General features: G+C 31.6%; 2 protein-coding genes and 1 long non-coding RNA gene across 4 annotated transcripts; 2 read left to right on the forward strand and 1 right to left on the reverse strand.

Annotated features, from left to right (window-relative positions):
- The first annotated feature begins 6,227 nt into the window (after positions 1-6,227).
- On the forward strand, positions 6,228-10,030 carry LOC108450551 (bZIP transcription factor 23-like). The gene is made up of 4 exons (XM_017748227.2): positions 6,228-7,644; positions 8,093-8,164; positions 8,245-8,274; positions 9,792-10,030. The coding sequence occupies exons 1-4, from the start codon at positions 6,604-6,606 to the stop codon at positions 9,864-9,866; spliced, it is 1,218 nt and encodes a 405-aa protein (XP_017603716.1). The 5' UTR covers positions 6,228-6,603; the 3' UTR covers positions 9,867-10,030.
- Positions 10,031-10,057: 27 nt separating this feature from the next.
- On the reverse strand, positions 10,058-13,214 carry LOC108450550 (triacylglycerol lipase OBL1-like). The gene is made up of 5 exons (XM_017748226.2): positions 12,609-13,214; positions 12,276-12,469; positions 12,019-12,052; positions 10,524-11,146; positions 10,058-10,439 (listed from the first exon to the last, which is right to left on the reverse strand). Exons 1-5 carry the CDS (start codon positions 12,913-12,915, stop codon positions 10,167-10,169), a joined length of 1,431 nt encoding a protein of 476 aa, XP_017603715.1. The 5' UTR covers positions 12,916-13,214; the 3' UTR covers positions 10,058-10,166.
- A 434-nt stretch (positions 13,215-13,648) lies between these two features.
- On the forward strand, positions 13,649-19,287 carry LOC108452194 (uncharacterized). Of its 2 annotated transcripts, none has more exons than XR_001866355.2 (4): positions 13,649-14,512; positions 14,595-14,953; positions 15,049-15,179; positions 19,059-19,287. It is a non-coding gene; the product is annotated as an uncharacterized LOC108452194 (long non-coding RNA). The 2 variants fall into 2 exon arrangements; XR_008282794.1 differs by having other exon boundaries at positions 15,049-15,169.
- Positions 19,288-20,674: the final 1,387 nt, after the last annotated feature.

Consider the following 20,674-nt stretch of genomic DNA (forward strand, 5'->3'; position numbering starts at 1 on the left):
CGACTGTACACTCATGTGTTAGAATTCTGAGATGTTTATTCTAGAATTGATCACCAGATGAGCAAAGACAAATAAAGAAACAAGAAATGAAAGCATAAGGAAGTTTTAAAAACAGAGAGTTCTGTATTCTGAATATTGAAGCTTGAAAATCTTTTTTACACCATGTTTATGTATTTATAGTTTAGGCCCTTAATCATTTCTTAACTACTTAACTATTATAATTAATAACCCAATAACCATTTCTTAATCATTTAATTATTATAATTAACAACTCAATAACCCACTAATAATATGCACAAATATCATGTGCCTTATGTTGGTAATGCAAAGTGTGTAATCCCACATTAATTGATAAAATTTTTTTAAGAGGTTTTAAATATAACTTTGTTTCTTATTTTCATTAAGTAATTGAGGGTAAAAGCTCAACACATGTGTGTTGTTGTTGCCTTGCTCGTGTCCACAACGTTAACATTTATTTATGACATGTACTGCATATTTATTTATTGGATAAAATTTCTCTTTTTATTTTTATAAATTATCAATTATTATAGAAAGTTTAGTCAAATTCTAACCGTTGTGACTCAAATTTTTATCCCTTTAAAAAATAGTAAGTCATTCTCCTCATTTTACACAACAAGAAAAACAGCAACCTCATCCTTTTTTTCTCAGCTCACCTATATTCTTTTTTGTTATATTTTTCAATCAAATTTTCTGACGCAATCCTTAATTTTATTTTCTAGCCTATTTTTTAATTCCTTTTAAATAAAATAATATCAATTGTGTTTCACTTTACCAGTAATACCGTGAAATAAGTCCACTTTATGACTCCCTCCTCAACTAAGGATAATAGTTATAAAGGCTATGAAGAATAACTCAACGAGGGAAGGCCTATTGAATCTCAAACAATTTCTTTGCAAGGCTAGCACTTATCCCTCCATCACTTCTCAAAGCCAACTCTTGAAAACAAAGTGATTACTTAATTAGTCACATCAAGTCAACTTCGAATCTCTTAATCTAATCAACTGCCACTCTACCCCTAAGACCTAGGTAGCAGGGTGTTTTTTCTGGTGAATAGACGTTAGGTTTTTTATTCAATATAACTCAGGCCCCAAACTCTTTATAAAAGTGGATCCTCTCCACCAAAGGCAAGAGACTTGGGTAAAACTCTACACAGATTTCACCATGCACTTGAAAAAGCCCTAACAGCTTTCATATTCCATGTTATTATAATTTATATATTACTAACTAAATTATAATTTGAGTAATGAACTGCATCAGTACTTGTCATCATCAACATTAAGTGTACTTTGTTTACAGTTAAAGTACAGATATGGATGTTTTCCATTATGAGACGGTGTCAGTTGTTGTCATCAATTCTATTAGTGGAAGACAGATGTCAGTTGCATTGTTAGTAAAGTAACTAACAGATATTCACTCTATTTCTCTTTTTAAGGCTCTTGAAAGGCACCAATTAGCATGAGACACCCGGTCTCTCAATTTTTCATCTCACCAACCCATTTGGGTATAAATATTGAAGGCAAGTATATCTCTTATTTATTTTTTTAATATTTGTATTCAATATTTGTTAAAATAAAAAATGGAATAAAAACCCAAATAAGAGAAGTGTGAGGTGTCGACCCATCTTGATTTTTCTACCCTTAAACCACACTGTTTTTCCCAGCAATCAGCATAAGGCCAATATCTGAGGCCCCAAAGTTGAGCTTGAATGCTAGTATGTCCAGTAAGTCCCTGGGGGACAAACTGGTTACCTAAGGATGGATGGCCATCCTCCCAATAATCGACAGCATAAATTCCATGTGATGAAGACACAAAAATACCTTCACACTGCTCTTTCGGTTGCCTTTTTCTTCTTGTTGTCTTCTTAGCTTCCTTTTTTTCATGTGCTCTTGTCACGCTTTAATTGTATTTCTGATATTTTTAAGTAGATTTTTTAAAGATTATAACAAGTTCCGGTCTGATATTTTATTTGGATGCATTACTTTTGGTAATATGTGTTTCATGGGACTTGGAATAAAATCCGAATGAAATATAATAATTTGGCAAGATGTGGGATCTGCATTTATATAAAAATGTGATTCACATTCACATGATGAGCCAAGATGTCAAATTCCCTTTGGCCCTTGGAACTTGAAGAAAAGATACAGAATCCCATTAAATGGAGTGTTTAGCATAGAGTAAGATGAAGAAGTCCAGATGCCAACAGTTGGGGAACCAACCGGCTGCGCCACGCATTTGAACAATAATTGAACAAGCAAATAAAAAGGCTCTCCAGGATAAATGTGGTCATCAATGTCGGGGCTTCTGTGACACTGGATTTGGATATTGGACGCGTGTGCCTCTTCAAAACCCTACTTCATGAAAATGATTTTTTTCCCTTTCATTAGATGAGGTCATTACAGTTCAATTTTGGTAACTTAATTAAGAATTTAGAATAAATCACCTTCTTATTAATATTATTTGTTTAATATTTTCAAATGTGTTCGACAATTGCGCCACTTACCCAAATATGGTATAAAATTTTAAAATATTTAATAATATCTCTACATGATAAATTATAGACAATTAAACGGATATTTATCCGAGACAATTTAAAATAAATATTTTTTATATCACATATAATTTAAAGTATATTTTATTAAGATATTAACAAATTAATATAATTTTAGAACTTTAAATAAATAAAATATTAAGTATTTTTAATTTTTAAAATTTAAATTTATTTTGATCATTAAATTGATTTTTTAAAATTTATTTCACTTATTTCTTATATTTATATTAAATAATAATTTATTATTAATTTTTCAAAAGTAAATAATAAATTTTCTTTTTCTTTTCTTTTTTATTATTAAGTTGTATTTTAAATTTTTGTTATACTAATAATATTCATATATCTTTTGTTATATTAAAATTCTTAATAATAACATTACATTAAGATAATATTTTATTTTTATTTAAAAATATTTTAATTAATTAAATTTTCTGTATCATTAAATTATTAGATAAGGTTGGGTATCACACATATAAATTTAAGAAGTAGAAGATTATTTTAAAATTATAAATACTGATTATTTTAAAATTATAAATACTTTCTTTTAGATAAATATAAAATATTTAAAATTATAATACATACTTTTAATTTTAAATAAAAATATAGATTATATATACTTTTAATTTTAAATAAAAATATAGATTATATGAACTTATAAGTTATATTTTTATAATTTTAAATTTTAAATACAAATTGAGCAACTAAAATCATAAGCTATAAATACAATATGCAAATAGTACAACTTAACTAACTAAAATAGTCATGTCCATATATTTAAAGCTTCTTGTATTGCTGATCAAGCAATATTACACCAATAAATCATTCATTTCTAGAAATTTTTTGTTGTATCTTTCAGTCTTGAAAATGTTAGTTCCCTTCAAAAGCAAAGATGTTATTTTCGATTTTCAATAGGACACATTCTTTTTTCCGACCAAACATCGGAACTGAACAGTCCCATGATTTTTCCAACTCAAGAGTTAAAGAGGTTTTGACAATAGCGCCATACATTTTGGATGTATCATTCATTGTCGTTGCTGACCATTCATCTTCTGATGAATCCTACCATCTCGATGAGATCATCTATTGATTCCAATCAAGCTTCCTCTTTGACATCCATCACATATAGCTGCACTTAAAACACTTTGAAAACTTTGGATACCCATATAACCATTGAAAATTGTTGAAGTGATTAATTCCTTGAAATTAAGGAGCGCTGAGAATAAAGAAATTGTTGGAGTTTATTTTATCTAGTATCAACACGTTTGGTGGTAAAAAAAGATCTTTTGTAAGAGGGTTGACTAGAAATTTCTGGTAAAATCATTAGCCCGCTAAATTTATAATGACAATATTTCAATTTTTTAAAAATTTTAAGTTTTAAACTTGGATTTTAATTATGATGTTATATTAATTTTAACAAGCCACCAAATCAAATATATCTATATGTATTTATTCAATAATTTATATTAATATGAATCAATGATAACTATACCCTTCCAAAAAAAATGGTAACAATAATTACAAGATATAATAAATTTTTGTATTATAAAAAATTCTAAAGTTTAACCTCAAAATTTTTGCCTCATAAATAAAATTATTTTCTTTATTGGATAAATATAATATTGGTTGTATCAATTATAAAACATATTTACCTACATTGGTGCTCTAATCACTTTTTAGTTCATCCATTTTGTATACTTCGTAGGCAATGAAAATTATATGTCACAAAATTTAAAAAGTTAAATGATTTTAATTAATTATATTTCGAAAATATGATTAAATTTATCACACAAATTTCAAAAATTAAAAATATAAAATTACCATCATACTATTAAGAACATTAAAAATCGGAATTAAATTTTATTTTAATTAATATTTATCTTTATACTTCGAAAATAGGATTAAATTTATCACACAATTTTAAAAAAGTTAAAATGTAAAATTACCATCTTACTATTAATAATATTAAAATTGCCACTAAATTTTATTTCCATTAATATTTGTCTTTATATTTCGAAAATATAATTAAATTTGTCACAATTTTATATTATTTCGATTAATATTTGTCACTATCTACAGATCAAAAGTCCATCTGATGAAATAAAGAATCTTTACTTTATTTGAAATTTTTATGTATACTTAGGACTTTTTAATATTTATTTTATAATTTAATAAATTAGAGGTATGATATAATCACCTTTGTTTATTATATGATTATCTCTTTATTTATTTCATGTTAGAATATTAAATTTGATTTTTATTATTTTTATGAATATACAATTAATTTAATAATTAAAATATATCTAGATTTAAATAAAAATAAATTTAGATATAACATATATATACAATGATACTTAATCAAGTAAATCTAATTAAAATTTTATAAATAATTTTTGAAAGATAAAATTCTACAAATCTCTTATAAAAGTTTTATAAGTATAATACAATAAAAATATAAATAAATGTCTCTAATTAAATCTGAGCTCGATTATTATTATTCACATCGACATATATTTGGTATAGTAAATCTCGAATAACAGTATTTAGGACCAAATACTCCATCTTTACTGACTTAAATACGAGTACACAAATCAATCAAACATTGTTTTTTAGACCAAAATACCCCTATGTCAGTGCGAGCTCCATCGAGGCTTTGCATTTATCTCTCGTCACTATCCAAGTGATCCAACCAATTCTGCCACTACACTACATCCAAATTCCAAAACAATAAAATTCACACCATCACCACCGTTTCTTAGTCGCGACGTGGGCGGTCTAGATCCTCCCACTCTTCACATTTCCAATTGTTAGTCTTTACCCTATCCTATTGATTCACGTTTCGGTATCCGGTTGGCCCACAGAACATTATTAAAAGGAATTGTATTTAATGTCTTAAAAAAATAAAAGACAAGGGACACCTGGCAGTCGCTAAGAACCAGAAATGCAAAAAAGAAAAAAAATAAGAAGGGTTAATTATAGTAGAGGTCACCCAACTATAGTTTTTTCTTTTCTAGTCATCTAACTATGAAAAGTTACAAAATGATCATTCAACAATTCAATTTTGTATTTTTTTTTTTGTCACCAGCAGGCTAACATCAAAATGGAAACATCTGAAAATCCAAAATAGTTGGGTGACAGAAAAAAAGACAAAATCGAATAGTTGAGTGATCATATTATAACTTTTTGTAGTTGGTTGAGAAAAAAACCATAGTTGAGTGGCTATTAATGCAGTTTACCCAAAATAGAATGCTCATTGTTTTGTTTTTACTTTGGCTAGAATATTTTGTTAGTCCCTGGACTTGTATAGAATTTGAATTTAGGCCTTATACTTTAAAAGTTAAAAATTCAATCCTCTTACTTTTTCAATTTAAAAATCTTTGTCCAATCATTACCATCGTTAGTAGTTTCTGTCAAAATTTACCAGCTTACCATTTTTATTTCCTGTCTATCAAAATTTCAAGTTGACAAATTTGGATGATTTTAGTGACTAGGCTGATATTTTTAAATAAAAAAATAGGAGGACTTGATTTTTTTTACTTTTTAAGTACAAAGACTAAATCTGAAATTTAGTCAAAGTACAAGAACTAATAGCACATTTTAGCCTTTTTACTTTTAATTAATCGACCGATTTGTACTATTTACACTTTTTCTATTTTGGGTTTGGTGGGGTTCTGATATTTTTATGTTTTCTTTCAATTATTTGGTACGTTAAATTTGGATTTATTTTTTTCTTTTCCGAATTAAAACGCTGATGTTTTCGTTAAGCTCAGATCTTCAACTTTGTGATTGTTGAAAGACATCAAAATTTCTGATTTTACCATTACTTGAAGTTGATCTTTGTATTGCTCTTCTATTTTCTTTTTTTTTTTTTTAATATGAATATGGATATGAATATGAATATGATATTTTGGGTTTTATTGAAAAGTTTCCAAATATAGAAAAAGTAAGGAGCTTGATTTTATATGGTAATTTTCCAAATATTCATCTAGATACCATTTTGTCGACACTATTTTATCCAGATTTTATTAGGGACTAACATGAACTTCAAGAACTTTGGAAGTAACCAACCGCCGTCAGGTGATGGCGGCGGTGGTAATAAACCGCCTGGGAATTATCCGATAAGTAGACAGCCATCGGTCTATTCTCTAACCTTTGATGAGTTTCAAAGCACAATGGGTGGAATAGGCAAAGATTTCGGGTCGATGAACATGGATGAGCTGTTAAAGAACATTTGGAGTGCTGAAGAAACTCAAACAATGGCTTCTCCCGGTGTTGGCCTAGTGGGAAATGGAGGGTTACAAAGGCAAGGGTCTTTGACTTTGCCCAGGACACTTAGCCACAAAACTGTTGATGAAGTTTGGAGAGAGATCTCAAATGAGTTTTCTATAGGGACTGAAGCCACTGATAATATGCCACAAAGACAGCAAACCTTAAAGGAGATTACTTTAGAGGAGTTTTTGGTCAGAGCCGGTGTGGTAAGAGAGGATAACATCCAATTTTCTGGGAAGGACAATAATGTTAATGGCGGCTTCTTTGGGGAATTACCGCAAGCAGGGAGTAATACCAGTGGGTTTGGGATTGGGTTTCAACAAGGTGGAAGAGGTCCAAATTTGATGGGGAATAGGCTACCTGATGGTGGTAATCAAAATGGTATTCAAGCTTCCGATTTGCCTATGAATTTTAATGGAGTTAGATCCAATCAGCACCACTTAACTCAGCTTCAGCAGCAACCATTATGTCCTAAGCAACCTGGTGTGGAATATGGAGCTCAGATGGGTTTGCAAAGTGGTGGTCAGTTGGGGAGTCCTGGAATTAGGTGTGGTCAGGGACTATATAATGGCTTGATCCATGGTGGTGGGATGAGTATGGTTGGTTTAAGATCACCTGCTAACCACCTTTCATCAGATGGGATTGGGAAGAGTAGTGGAGATAGTTCCTCAGTTTCACCCGTTCCTTATGTGTTTAATGGAAGTTTGAGGAGTAGGAAAAGCAGTGCTGTGGAAAAGGTTGCTGAGAGGAGGCAGAGAAGAATGATAAAGAACCGAGAATCCGCTGCAAGATCACGAGCTCGCAAGCAGGTCATTATGTTTTTTCATTTCATCTAACCTTTCCATCTTCATAGCTCTTTAGTTCATCTTAGAGTAAAGGTAGATACTTTGGAATATGATTGTTACCAGTCTATTGCTTCGACAATGTTTCCCGCATATGGATCCTGTAACTGAGTGACAATTTTACTATACTTTAGAATGCTCAATTGATATCTCTAAGATTTTCAACTCTGCTTTTTAAACACTTCATCTTTGTAACGTGTTTTACTAGCCATTGACCATCTTTGTAACAAGGTAATGGAGCATTCTAACATATAAGAATCAATGAAACCGTTTATTAAGGTTAACATCCTTGACCTTGTTGGTTTTGTTATAATGAATTAACTATAGCGAATCAAAACAATCTTATCCTATGGTTTGTCTCAAATATTTGCATTGAAGTTTCCTACGGATTTTGCCTTCATTGCTTCTCAACTAGGCTTATACAACGGAGTTGGAAGCAGAAGTTGCTAAGCTGAAAGAGGAGAACCAAGAATTGCAGAAGAAACATGTATGTTCTTTCCCTTCTTTGTTAAAGTGCACTCGATTCTTGGTATTAACATTCTCATTAACTGTTCTCCGCTGCTGCAGGATCACATCATAAAAATACAGAAAAATCAGGTGCCCACAAGTTCTCATTTTTATATCTGTTTTTATTCGATTACAACTTATTTCATGCCCTACTCGAATATCACCAAGCATCACTGTTCTTCCGAAGTTCCATAGTGTTTCTGTTGGGTTCACTATGTATCTGTCCATTAGAGTGTCATTGTCGTTTCACTTTACTGGCATGGTTCATTTAGAAAGTGTTTGGTTGAATAGAAAAGCGGAGGAATGAAAAGAGTAGAAAAGTAGAAAGACAATAAATTTTGAGTTTGATTGATATGGAAGAAAAGAAAATAGGAAAGAAGATTATTTTCATCCTAATACATAAAAACTAATCCTCTCAAATTGAAACAATGACATGAAAGAAAATGAGAGAAAAGTACTCCTGGATTTAAATTTATGCATTTCTCAAATGTTCTATGTTCTTTTCTTTCATTTTTTAATTCTACCAAGCAATGAATGGAAAGAAAATGACTTTCTTTCAATTTTCTCATTTTTCTTACCAAACACACTTATAGAAAGATAAATTATATTTTCTATTTTTCTACCCAATTTTTCTTCTTTCTAATTTTTGTTCAATTCTATCAAGCAAAGTCTTACGGTGAGCTTGATTGAGTAGAAAAGTGAAATGTTAGAAAAAAAATTGAGTATGCTTAGTGGAAAAGAAACCGGAAGGGATACCATTTTCCATTCTAATGTATATTCCAAATTGGAATGATAAGAGGGATGAAAATAAGCTAAAAGTATAGGTTAGTTCAAAATTATAAAATTTTTTAAAAAAAAATTCATTTTATTTCTTCTTATTTTCAGCTCTACTAAGATGGGAAGAAATTTTTTTTTCCTCAGTTTTTCTTTCTTTCCTAGCAATGTCAAAATATATATATTTATTTTTTTATCTCTTAAAAATTTCATTCTAAATTTCTTCCCACTCTACTAAACAAAACTTTAAAATCATTTTGTTTTTATGCATGCATGCATAATATGATACAGGATGATATGGTATGGTATGGAATCCTCTAAAAACCCATCCATATACGATTAGCCATTCGTGGTGAATGTTCTGCTTTGCTGCTTAACAGAGTGTTTCCCCATGCTTGGCAAGTTTTTAAACTTATGAAATGCAGTTAATTTTGGCATTAACCTTGAACGTAAGAATGTGTTTACAATTTATAGGAGTTAAATTGCTGAGTGTTGGATATATATACGAGTATATTACTTTTAAATCTTTTTCATATATTTAAGAATTATATATGTCTTGTATTCCGTTAGATGCAAGTGTTTGAAAGAAAATGAGGATCCAGTAACTAAGATTGCAATTAATCTCAGTGAACTGATTGCTTATTTAGTTTTTACTTGCTTCACTTTTTAGGTGCACGCTCCTATCATATTAGAGCATTAAAAAGAAACGCATACATATATACATTAGCTGCAAACACCAGTTTTCCCCCTTAGCAATTATAATCATCTTGAATTATATTAGAAAACTTGCTCAAATGTTGACAACCACTAAATCAAATGTTTGACAACCACAGGTGATGGAGATGATGAATGTGCAGCCAGGAGCTAAGAAACGATGCTTGCGACGAACACGGACAGGTCCTTGGTGAATCAAAAGGGTTACGTTAGTTGGTTTTTGTACATATTCGGAGAGTTGATGAATTAATGTGGTCTTGGATTAAAAAGACTTCTTTTTTCTTTTTTCTTTTTTTTCCGGTAGTATAACAGTTTGCCATGAAAATGGATATGGAAACTTTACCTTCTTTTTTTACAAGCGATAGAATTGGAGGGTTCAAATAGATTATGTAACTTCTTTTTCACAAATCATATCTGATTTAGACATGTACATGCTGACGGAACATGTCCTAAAAGTGATTTGACAACAAGCTTTATGAGAATCTTCTTTGTCATCAATCTATTTTAAGTTGGTGTTTGTGGAGCTCAACATCTGACAAGGTTCCCAATCGAGTGGAATTAACGTAATCTTGAGGGGAATGAGCTGACACACCTGGTACTAATAATCCAATTACCCTCAACATTCTCAAAACCCAACCTTCCTTGTAGTCTGGACCGTACATGTAAGGCAAAATGATGCCCCTAATAAGCTCCCAAACTGCATTCACCATCTTCGGAATCACCCATAGTAAAGAAAAGTAATTCTTGTTCGGTTGTTCTGGTAAGACCTGCATCGTTAAAATCGTAAACATGAATACGATACCATGATATGTATATTAAACATGTCGGAAAATCGTTCTTTTCCAACTTACCTCCCCAGTGTAGAAACTATTGAAGAAGAGGCAAGGTCCAAAATGCTTAAACAATGTCATTTTATCATCATAAGGAACCCTAGGCACCAAGTCATTGTTGTAAACATATCTGAAATATTTCACATCAAATTTTTTCATCTTCTCCTTCATATATTCCCCAAAGTTTTCGTCCCCAACCCTTGGTTGTCCAAAGGTGAAAACCCCATCCAATTTCTCCAACAACAGTTCTTCGTCATGTAACATCAGCACTGCAGCAAACAAAATAGCTAAAGCCCCACCCAAACTATGGCCAGTCACTATAAACTTGGCATCTTCATTCTCCTTTAGAATCTCCCTCAACTTTTGTCTAATAGCGTAGTAGGCAAATTGGCGTTGGCCATCCCTGTGTTGTTGGATCTCCTCAGGCCAACCGTTGTTCTTTTGCAAGCCGAGTGCTTGCATGAAACCACTGTGGGTCCTGGCCTTACCCATGGCTTTAATCTTGCACCAAGAAAAATCAGCATCAGTTCGCCAGTCGTCGGCGTCGAATGGGCTTGTCCCTCTAAATGCAACCACATACAAGTTGGGATTTGCTTGTGTGTCTTGAAGAATAAAAGCTTGGGTTGAAGGAAGTCCTCTGTATTCTGTACCAAAATCAAACACATTTCTTAATATGGATGTGATCTTTACATTGCTTGCTGCTTGATTTACACACGGATCGATCTTAAAGATATGGTTAACACCCTAGATCAATAAGTACTCACATTTTTTTTTTTAATTTAGCTCAAAGATCAAGAGCAAGAATGAGAAATAAATGCATAAATAATGTTGATATGGTCGAATAAATTGATTAGTAAGGGACAAATTACATATAATGACAAATTGATTAAAGCAACTCACCTCAATTAAGGATTAATTAATCCTATAAATCAAAAGCAAAAAGCCTCCCATTGGTGGTTGGCCACTATCATAGCAACTTGTTATAAAATATTTAAAAAATGGGATTTAATTAAATTTTATTATTCTTAAATAATCATCATTATTATTTGATTTGTAATTAAAAAGGAATTACTTATTTAAATGCAAATTAAGGGATAGAAAGTTGCACATTTTGGTTTCTAAAGTCCATCTTTTTTATTGTCCAAGTCTTGTTCTTGTTGTTCAAAAAGAAAACCTACCTAATTCTTAAGACATAGTCAATAAATAGATTCGGTGTTATTTCGTTAACCCCACGTTAAAGTTGTCTAATATGTTTAATTATAAATTATTATTATTATGATAGAAGGGGTTATGTATTATTAATTACATTGACTTCATTTAATGCTAATTAAACGAAGTTGACAATTAGGGAAAAATATATAATTTGTGGACAGCCCTTTTATCATTTAATTACTATTTTATTACCTCATAACAATGTTTTAAAATATACATTTATGTTTTAATTGAGTCAATATGCAAGAACATAATTTACTTAAAACACATTATAGAAAAAAGAGCGGAAATAGAGAAAACTTACCATTCCAGCAATTAAAAAACTTGACGAATTTCCTCTGCTCAAAAAAGAAAAAGAAACATCGTCATATATTCTTTTAATTTAAGAAAATATTTGATGCACTGTCGATAATTATAATTAATATTTAATTATGTTTAATAAAATTAATATTATTTATTTGTAAATCTTTTAATGTTTTTTATTTTGATGGTGCATGAAATCTATAGGTTAAAAGATGGAAAATTATTTAGAGTAAAAATGGAAAATACGGAGTTACGTACCTTCCAAAGTTGGGTGACTTTGGTTTCAATGAAGGCTTCATTCTCATAGGATAATTTGGAAGCCATCATAGACAGCGAGGCTTTGTATTTTTGGTCGGCTGGCTTAATGTTTTCGTCTAATTCAAGGCGAGTGTCGGTGTTCCCTATCATCGATGTAAACTTCGCGGATGTTCGCTTAGGCCATTCTGTTTTCCCTGCACCATGAAAGGTAGGTATGATGATGAAAATAATGATTGCAAACGCTGTTTTAATTCTGTCTCTATTTCTCAAACAAAATAGGCAAAAGAGAAGTCAGTCTGCTAAATTGTTGAGGACATGCAGCTAGTAGTTTACCTGTTGGAAGATTTAGTAGGAGACGAAAGAGGCCACCGTTGATAGATAAAAGGTTGAGCCACATCTCGATGGCATCCCCCATAAAGGCCATAGGTTTCTTTACCCAAATGAGGAGTATTTGAAGAACAACGGAGACGAAGATGGGCCATCGAAGAAGAAAGCTTTGATGCTTGCTCCCAGGACAATCTATGAATCCTCTTTTCTCCAACTGAGGCGAGAATAGAAGGCTAAACAGATCAAACAAAGTTGCTTTTTCTGGGTTTAGTAAAAAATAATCGTCGCAAAAACCTTGATGAGAAGTAGCCATATGGCTTGGAAGCTAATGAAGAAAGAGATTTGAGGAGTTGTGTCAACCAGTTCTAAAAACTGCAGGAATCGGCAATGAGAAACTCCTATTTAAGTACATATAGAACTAGAAATGCTTAATTAATTCTCCTTTCACTGTTGCCTTTCTCCGATATCAGCGTTGAACAAATCAAGGGTCTTTGAGCAAGGATTGAGTTGTCCTTCATTTTTTATTTTGGATTTTTGAGTTTGACCAGTAAATTAAATACAACTTACTGCGGAACTTTATTCTTTCTTCAAGCATAAAGTTTTTGATTTAATCACTCTCTCTCTCTCTCTCTATATATATATATATATATTAAAAAAGGGTAGACAAACAAATTAAAAATATTTTATAAACATTTTAAAATAGGAATTAATTATATTTGTATAATCTTAAAATATGTAGTTTTAGATACCAATAATAAAATGTCACATTATAAATTTTTAAAAGGTAAAATATTTATTATACATTCATTCATATTAAACATATTCTCAAACTTAACTTTAATTTTTTTTTTGAATGGATCGACTGGATTAAAAAAGAAACATAATACAAATGAAAGTTCTTCTGCTGAGTTGGGTTAACTCCAACACTGCAGGCCTAATAAAACAAATAAAAGTACCAGACCTTTATCAGAACGGCCCAAAAATTAAAACAGACTTAAAATAAAGTAAATAAAAAATAGAAAAGGAAACCTAATTAAAAAATCCAGTCGTCAGAAACAATTGGTCACCATTATCTTCTGTCAATTCACATCACCGACCTAGCCATTACTCTATAGCAGATCTTTTTCAATCTTTTGCTTATCTGCTACATTATCAGAGAAGAGACTTTTCAACACTTTTAATTTGAAACTCCTTCACCTCTTTCTCTCCATGCATTTCAGTTTGCAATTCCCAGACGCTTCTTCTCTATTGCAAACCGAACAGAACTTGGGATGTCTCCTTCCAAATATTGTTCTTCACCCTTCTTTAATGCTTCTTTTGCTATGAAATGGGCATAAATGTTTTTTTACTTTGGTATAAAACGAAATCGAAGATGAAAATGAGTCTTTGTGCTTTGGATATCTCTTATGATTGCCCCGATCATCGATCTGTCTTGTTTTGTATTCTGGCATTTTGTTATCACCGTTCTTGAATCTCCTATTATTTCTAGAACTTGAAAGCCCATAGCGATCCTTAAATTTGTTGCTTGAAAACCTGCATGTGCTTCCGCTGCAAACGGAGATGCCACATCAGAGTGAAGAACAGACTTGGATGCCAAAATATTGCCCCCCACATCTCGTACAATTAATCCCGACGCTGAATTGAAAAATTGTTGGTCAAAAGCCACGTCAAAGTAAATAGCCACAGACATCCTTTGTTCATCATGTTCGGTTTTCCTGCCTTCTTCTAAGATGAGTTTCTTTTCCTCTATCCCCTTTAACTCTAAGATATAGCTGTAAATTTTCTTTGAGATGTCCCGACCTGTTGTGTTCTTTCTTTCGTATATTAACGTGTTTCTGTTTATCCATATTAACCATAACTCGCAACAGAAGAGGTGACACTGCTTATTTGTCCCCTAACTAAACACCCAGGTAAGCCACTCCTATATATTTTGAGCATTGTTATTGAGTATCCTTGAAGAGTTTACAAACCTCCATACTTCTATCGTTGTAGGGCACTGTCGAAAAACGTGGTTGCTATCCTCCCCATTATGCTGGCACTTAGGACACCGATCATCAATAGCAACTCTTTTTAACTTGAGATTCGAAAAAGTGGGAATAAAATCCCAAGAATTTTTCCACACTGTAATTTTAATTTTCGAAGGCATGTTTAGGTTCCACAATTTCTTGTAAAAAGCCTTAGTATTGGCCTGTATAAAATTACTAGGATTTAGAGTAGATTCCTGTAATAGTTTATAGGCACTTCTCACTGAGAAGTTACCGGATGGTTCTCCTCTCCAAACTTGGAAATCGTCATAGACTGGCCTCGCCAAAGGGATCTTCATGTTTCTTCTAGCAATATTCGCCTAGAAGGTATTGACAATTAATTCAGCCTTACAACTTCTATTTACTTCATCAATTAAGTTCGATACTAACACTATATTTTCATTACTGTTAACATTCTATAGCCTATCTTCATTGTGTCTTGATACCCAAAGATCTTTCCAAACCGAGATGCTATCCCCCTTGCCAACTCTCCAAAATAAGCCTTTCTCCAACTATCCTTTTGCTGACCAGACGCTCTTCCAGGTAAGTAAAGGTGAGTTCCCTAAAGGAGCATTTAAAAAGTTCAAATTCGCATAATATTTAGTTTTCAAAACTCGGGCTAACAAAGAATTGGGATAATTAACAAGGCGCCAACCCTGTTTAGCTAATAATGCGATATTAAATTTATCAAGTTTTCGGAAACCAAGACCTTCATCTTCTTTTAACAAACACATATCCTTCCATGCACACTAGTGTATACCTTTTTTGTCTTTAATTTTTTTCCGCCAAAATTTCACAATTATACCTTCTTAATCGGCACATAAATCTTAGGAAGCAAGAAACATGTCATTGAATAAGTAGGAATAGACTGTAGAACAGCTTTGATAAAAACCTCCTTGCCACCTTGAGAAAGGTGTTTTATACTCCAATTATCAATCTATTTCTGTAATCTATCCTTCAAATTCTAAAAGATGCTTTTTTATTTATACATACCAAATTAGGTAAACCCAAATACCATTCCGGATCAATTGAGAGGCGCACTCTTGAGTACTCTAATTACTACTATTTTAACCTCCTCCTGTGTATTAGTGCTAAAAAAAATAGTAGATTTTGAATAATTAACACTTTGTCTAGAACATGTTTCATATTCATGTAAAATTTGTTTCAATGAGTTTGCTCCTCTTTCAGTAGCTTCTCCAAATAAAATGCAGTCATTTGCAAACAATAAATGAGAAATTTGAGGGCCACTCCTACTTGCCTTGACTCCTCTAATCGTTTTCCTTTGCATTGCCAGCTTCATAAGACTTGATAAACCTTCTCCATAGAACAAAAATAAAAATGGGCTTAGAGGATCTCCTTGTCTTAATCCTCTAGAAGGGTAAATTTTTTCTCCAATATAACCATTTAAGCCCACCTTGTATGACACTGTTTTGACACATTTCATTAACGAAACAACCCATTCCAAATCAAATCCCAATTTCTTTATTATTTCTTCCACAAAGGGCCACTCAACTCTATCATACGCTTTGCTCATATCTAGTTTCATCGCCATAAACCTTTTTTTCGCCGCCCTTTTAACACTTTAAGGTGTGAAGAATTTCATAGGCCAGCAACACATTATTAGAAATCAATATCCTGGGTACAAAAGCACTTTGTGCCAAATCAATACATTTATCCATCACAATTCGGAGTTTGTTAGCAATAGCTTTGGCCATCACTTTATAAAGCACATTGCACAAGCTGATCGGCCTAAATTGAGTAATATTTGAGGGATTTGAAATTTTCGGTATTAGCATAATATTAGTTTTGTTGATTGAGCTAACGTTCATACTTCCATTCAATTTGTAATGATCTAAATTTAAGGTTATCGGAACAGTGGTTTTTTAACCACAAATCTGATTTAAAGATAAATTTATTTTAATATTTTTGCATGAATATTTATATAATAGGAAAATCGTATTAAAATATCGATAGAAAAATTTTATCGATTTAGTGGTTAGTTAGAAAAAAAAGGAATTATTGAAGGAATTAGGTAAAAACAAAGTATCGAGACTTTAATCTCATAAAATTGAGTAGGAAATATTTTTATAAATATTTATAAAATGTTAGTGATGTATTAAAATTTTGTTAGAAAATTTTAACGTTTGGGTAGGTAATTAAATGAAAAGGACCAAATTGGAAAAGGTGTAAAAGTTATTAGAATGATTAAATAGTTTAAGTGTCTAATGAGAAAGGATTTAAAAGGCAACTCAAATTTTATTTGGGCTAGACGGCAAGGGCATGAAATTAGCAGGAAAATTGATGATTTAAGGGAAAAATTGGAATATTGCATAATTAACTAAATAAAGATAGTATTAAATTGAAAATATCTAGATTTCTCTTCATTTTTCTTCATTCTCATTAGTCAAAACGTCATAGGAGGGGTTCTTTAAGCTGGTATTTCATAATTTTTGCACCAAGTGAGTTAATTCTTGCCTTTTTTTTAAAAGTTTTGTGTTTTTAAGACTTTTACAACTAGGTCTTACTATTAAATTCATTAATTTTTGATTTTATGGATGAAATTGAAAGTCACCATGGTTGAGTGCTGTAAGTTTATGATGAAATAGAATGAAATTGAAGCTTTAAATTTTTTATAAGATAATTTTATTAGGTAATTTCAATAGAAATTGATTGTTATGACCTAATTGTGAAAATGTTTGGAATTAAAGTCTAGTGCCGAGATTATGATTTCTAAAGGTTGAAAACTAGTTTAAGGTGATAGAATAAAGTGTTAATTGATAAAAATTAGCTCAATTGAGAGGATAATTGAGTAGGGACGAAATTATTATTTATTAAAAGCCTAAGGGAAAAACGGTAATAAACAGCTTGCACTAAAACAGTTTTGGACAGCAGCAGCAGACTAAATTTGAAAAAGCACCATAAATTTTAGAAACCTAATTAGAAGTTGAAAAAAATATGAAATTAAAGATTATTAAGTCTAGTTTCTCATAGAAGAAACGGTGTAAGCAATGGATTTGTAAATCATGAGATATAATAAATTTTGTGAGATAAGGTTAGAATGAATTCGGGTTTCCCTATTCTGACTTTGAAAAAATCATAAAAATTAAATAAAAATAATTAGGAGCTTAAATTTATATGTATAGAATACTGAATGAGTCTATTTTAATAGAAACAAATTAGAACATCATTGGAATCCTGTATGAAGAGATAATAAATTTTTAGTGAAGAAGGGTCAGAACTGTCAGATAGCAGAATAGGGGTGACTTTAAAGTATAAACTGTACTTATTGGCTAAACTAAAAATTCTGAAAATTTTATGGTAAGAAGATATGTGAATATAGTTTCAGGGAAAATTAGCGGATCCTAGTTTGGAGTTCTGTAGCTGAAGATAAAAATAATTTAGTGACTATGACTCAAGTAGACAGCTTTGAATGAACTATAAATAATAGTTTAATTATAGAGAATGTTGCATATGAACATGAAATGTATTAAATTGATAATTAAATTTATTTATTTAGATCCAGAAAATTAAAATATGAAGCTAGATCGAGAAAAAGAAAAAGTTTGGGATCAGTAGATTTGTGTATACGAATAAGTATCGAGGTAAGTTCGTGTAACTTGAATTATATTCTTAAATGCTTGAAGTGTATGTTATTGATGTGAATAGGATTTGAATATTCATTGTATGAAAATTGATGAAACATTGATATATTTGATAAAAATGGGAAGAAATCCCGATTGAATGAAAGGAAAATTCGATGGATCTCTTAAAAGGAATTGACGGTAAAAATGGTCTAGCCCGGACGGGTGATCCTATCCTGAAATAGCCCTCTCGAAGAATATGTGTAAAATAGATTTAGCCCGAACGGGTAATTCGAATTAGGGTTTGAATTTAGCCTGGACTGGTAATTCAGATTCAATCCAAGCTCATTAGAGTAATTGTCGTTGCAGGGGATTTAGCCTGGATTGGTAATCTCGACAATACTCTATGAGTTTATATTACAAGGGATTTAGCCTGGACTGGTAACTCCGCTGTAAGGATGATGTTCGTGGGAGTGTGCTCTCTGAAATGGAAATGTGCGCACATGAATATGAATTGACAGACCCGGAAATTGTACACTAAAAGTGTACCTCTGAAAATCCATCGAAAATTTGAAGAAATTTTAACGGGATAAATATGAAAAAATAATAAGGGAATGGAAATAATGGTATTGATGAGCTCATCAATCATGGTATATATATTATTGACACATGGAAATTATTGTACTAACTTGAATGTTGAATTTGTGCATATTAGGGTAATAATGAATTGAATGGATATTTGAATGTTTATTGCATTGTATTGAAAATATTAGGTAAGTATAATTCTTGTTATATGAGCTTACTAAGCACAAAGTGCTTACCCTATTTCCTTTTTTTTCCCTGTTTTGTAGTGTTAAGAGCTCGGAGGTCGGATTTGGTCGGAGACACATCACACTATCAACTTCAAGATTTTAGTATATCAAGAAACTTTGTTTTGGAAATCAATGGCATGTATAAGTTAATAAAGTAAATGTTAATGTGATACGAATGTAAGGTCAGCCATTGGTATGACTAACAAATCTTGGTTTTGGTAGGTGATGAAGTTATCTTATAAAAATGCATGAATCTATCTTGAGAATATGTTGAATTGGATTGGTTGATGTGGATTGGTCTCGGTTTAATATTGCAGGGAAGGTTAGATATCTATAAAGGGGTTATATTGAGTAAAAAAAATTAATTCGTAAACTCCGATAATGCCTATTACCCTATTCCGGCAATGAGTACGGGTAGGGGGTATTACACAATTGATTAAGGCAAAAGGATGTAACATCTTCCCCGATAATCGACCAACATTTTTTATAAAATAACGTTGGAAATCCATCATCTCCTGGTGCTTTTGTGAGACCCATTTCTGCTAATGCCTTTCGAATCTCATCCTCCATGTATCTCGCCTTAAGCTTAGAATTATCCTCATAAAAAATACAACAATTAATTCCTAATAAGATATAATCATAATTAGGCCTTCTTCCAGGAGAGAACAGTTGCTGAAAATATGATCTGGCTATCATTTCTATTTTTTCAATTTCATCTGTTCCCCTCCCATCATCATATTGCATTTTCCGAATAAAATTCCTTTGCCTTATCTGCGTTGCTTGTTTATGAAAAAATGCTGTATTTTTATCCCCCAGTTTTAACCAATTCACTCGCGTCTTTTGTTCCCAATGTCGCTCATCTTTTTCAATTTCGAAATTGAGTTAAATTTTTATATCAATGAGATCTGCCAGAGTTTCATCATTCCTCTCAGCTTCCATTAGTTTAGCCAATTTAGCGTTTAACTCTTCTTTCTTTTCTTTTCTACTATTTTGATTCTAGTCAACCTAACTCTTAAGACCTCTTTTAACACTTTCCAATTTATTCAATAGATCACCTTTAGAATTTTCCCAGATATTTCTAACATCAGTTAAAAAAGACTCCTCCAAAACCCACCATGCTTCAAATTTGTAACTCCTCTGTATTCGTTGCTTATCCTTCCTTTTCGTAATAATAAATAATGGACAATGGTCTGAAAAAGAGTGAGAAAGATGCTGGGCTTGAAATTCAGGAAATAAAGAAAACCAATCTGCATTTGCGACTCCCCTGTCTAAACATTCTTCGATATTCGTTTCGGGCAAGTTTCTCCTCTCCCAAGTAAACCAATTCCCAGTCAATCCCATATCCATCAAACTGTACTTCTCTAACACTACACTAAAAGCTTTCGTTCTCCCCTCCTCCCGTGGTATACCTCCTTTCTTTTCAAAACCATACATTATTTCATTGAAGTCCTCACACACCATCCATGGGATCCCTCCAATATTGCCTAATTGTCGTAAAAGGTTCCAAGCTTCAACTCTGTCTTGTGAATAAGGAGATCCATAAAAACCAGTAGACCTCCATTTGTTTCTTTCTTCTACATCCTCTATTATCACATCAATATAATTTTTTGAAAAACTTTGCAACATAACATTATTGTCCCCCCTCCAAGCTAAAT

The sequence above is a fragment of the Gossypium arboreum genome, chromosome 5 (genome assembly GCF_025698485.1).
Source record: "Gossypium arboreum isolate Shixiya-1 chromosome 5, ASM2569848v2, whole genome shotgun sequence".
Lineage (NCBI taxonomy): Eukaryota > Viridiplantae > Streptophyta > Magnoliopsida > Malvales > Malvaceae > Gossypium > Gossypium arboreum.

What these genes read in the sequence shown, in the direction of transcription:
- LOC108450550 (XM_017748226.2), bottom strand. Translation starts at nt 12,915, where the DNA reads ATGGCTACTTCTCATCAAGGTTTTTGCGACGATTATTTTTTACTAAAC. An exon ending in CCTACTAAATCTTCCAACAG is followed by an intron (nt 12,470 to 12,608) that starts GTAAACTACTAG and finishes TTCATGGTGCAG; the next exon opens with GGAAAACAGAATGGCCTAAG. An exon ending in AAGTCACCCAACTTTGGAAG is followed by an intron (nt 12,053 to 12,275) that starts GTACGTAACTCC and finishes TTTTTTGAGCAG; the next exon opens with AGGAAATTCGTCAAGTTTTT.
- LOC108450551 (XM_017748227.2), top strand. Translation starts at nt 6,604, where the DNA reads ATGAACTTCAAGAACTTTGGAAGTAACCAACCGCCGTCAGGTGATGGC. An exon ending in GATCACGAGCTCGCAAGCAG is followed by an intron (nt 7,645 to 8,092) that starts GTCATTATGTTT and finishes CTTCTCAACTAG; the next exon opens with GCTTATACAACGGAGTTGGA. An exon ending in TAAAAATACAGAAAAATCAG is followed by an intron (nt 8,275 to 9,791) that starts GTGCCCACAAGT and finishes TGACAACCACAG; the next exon opens with GTGATGGAGATGATGAATGT.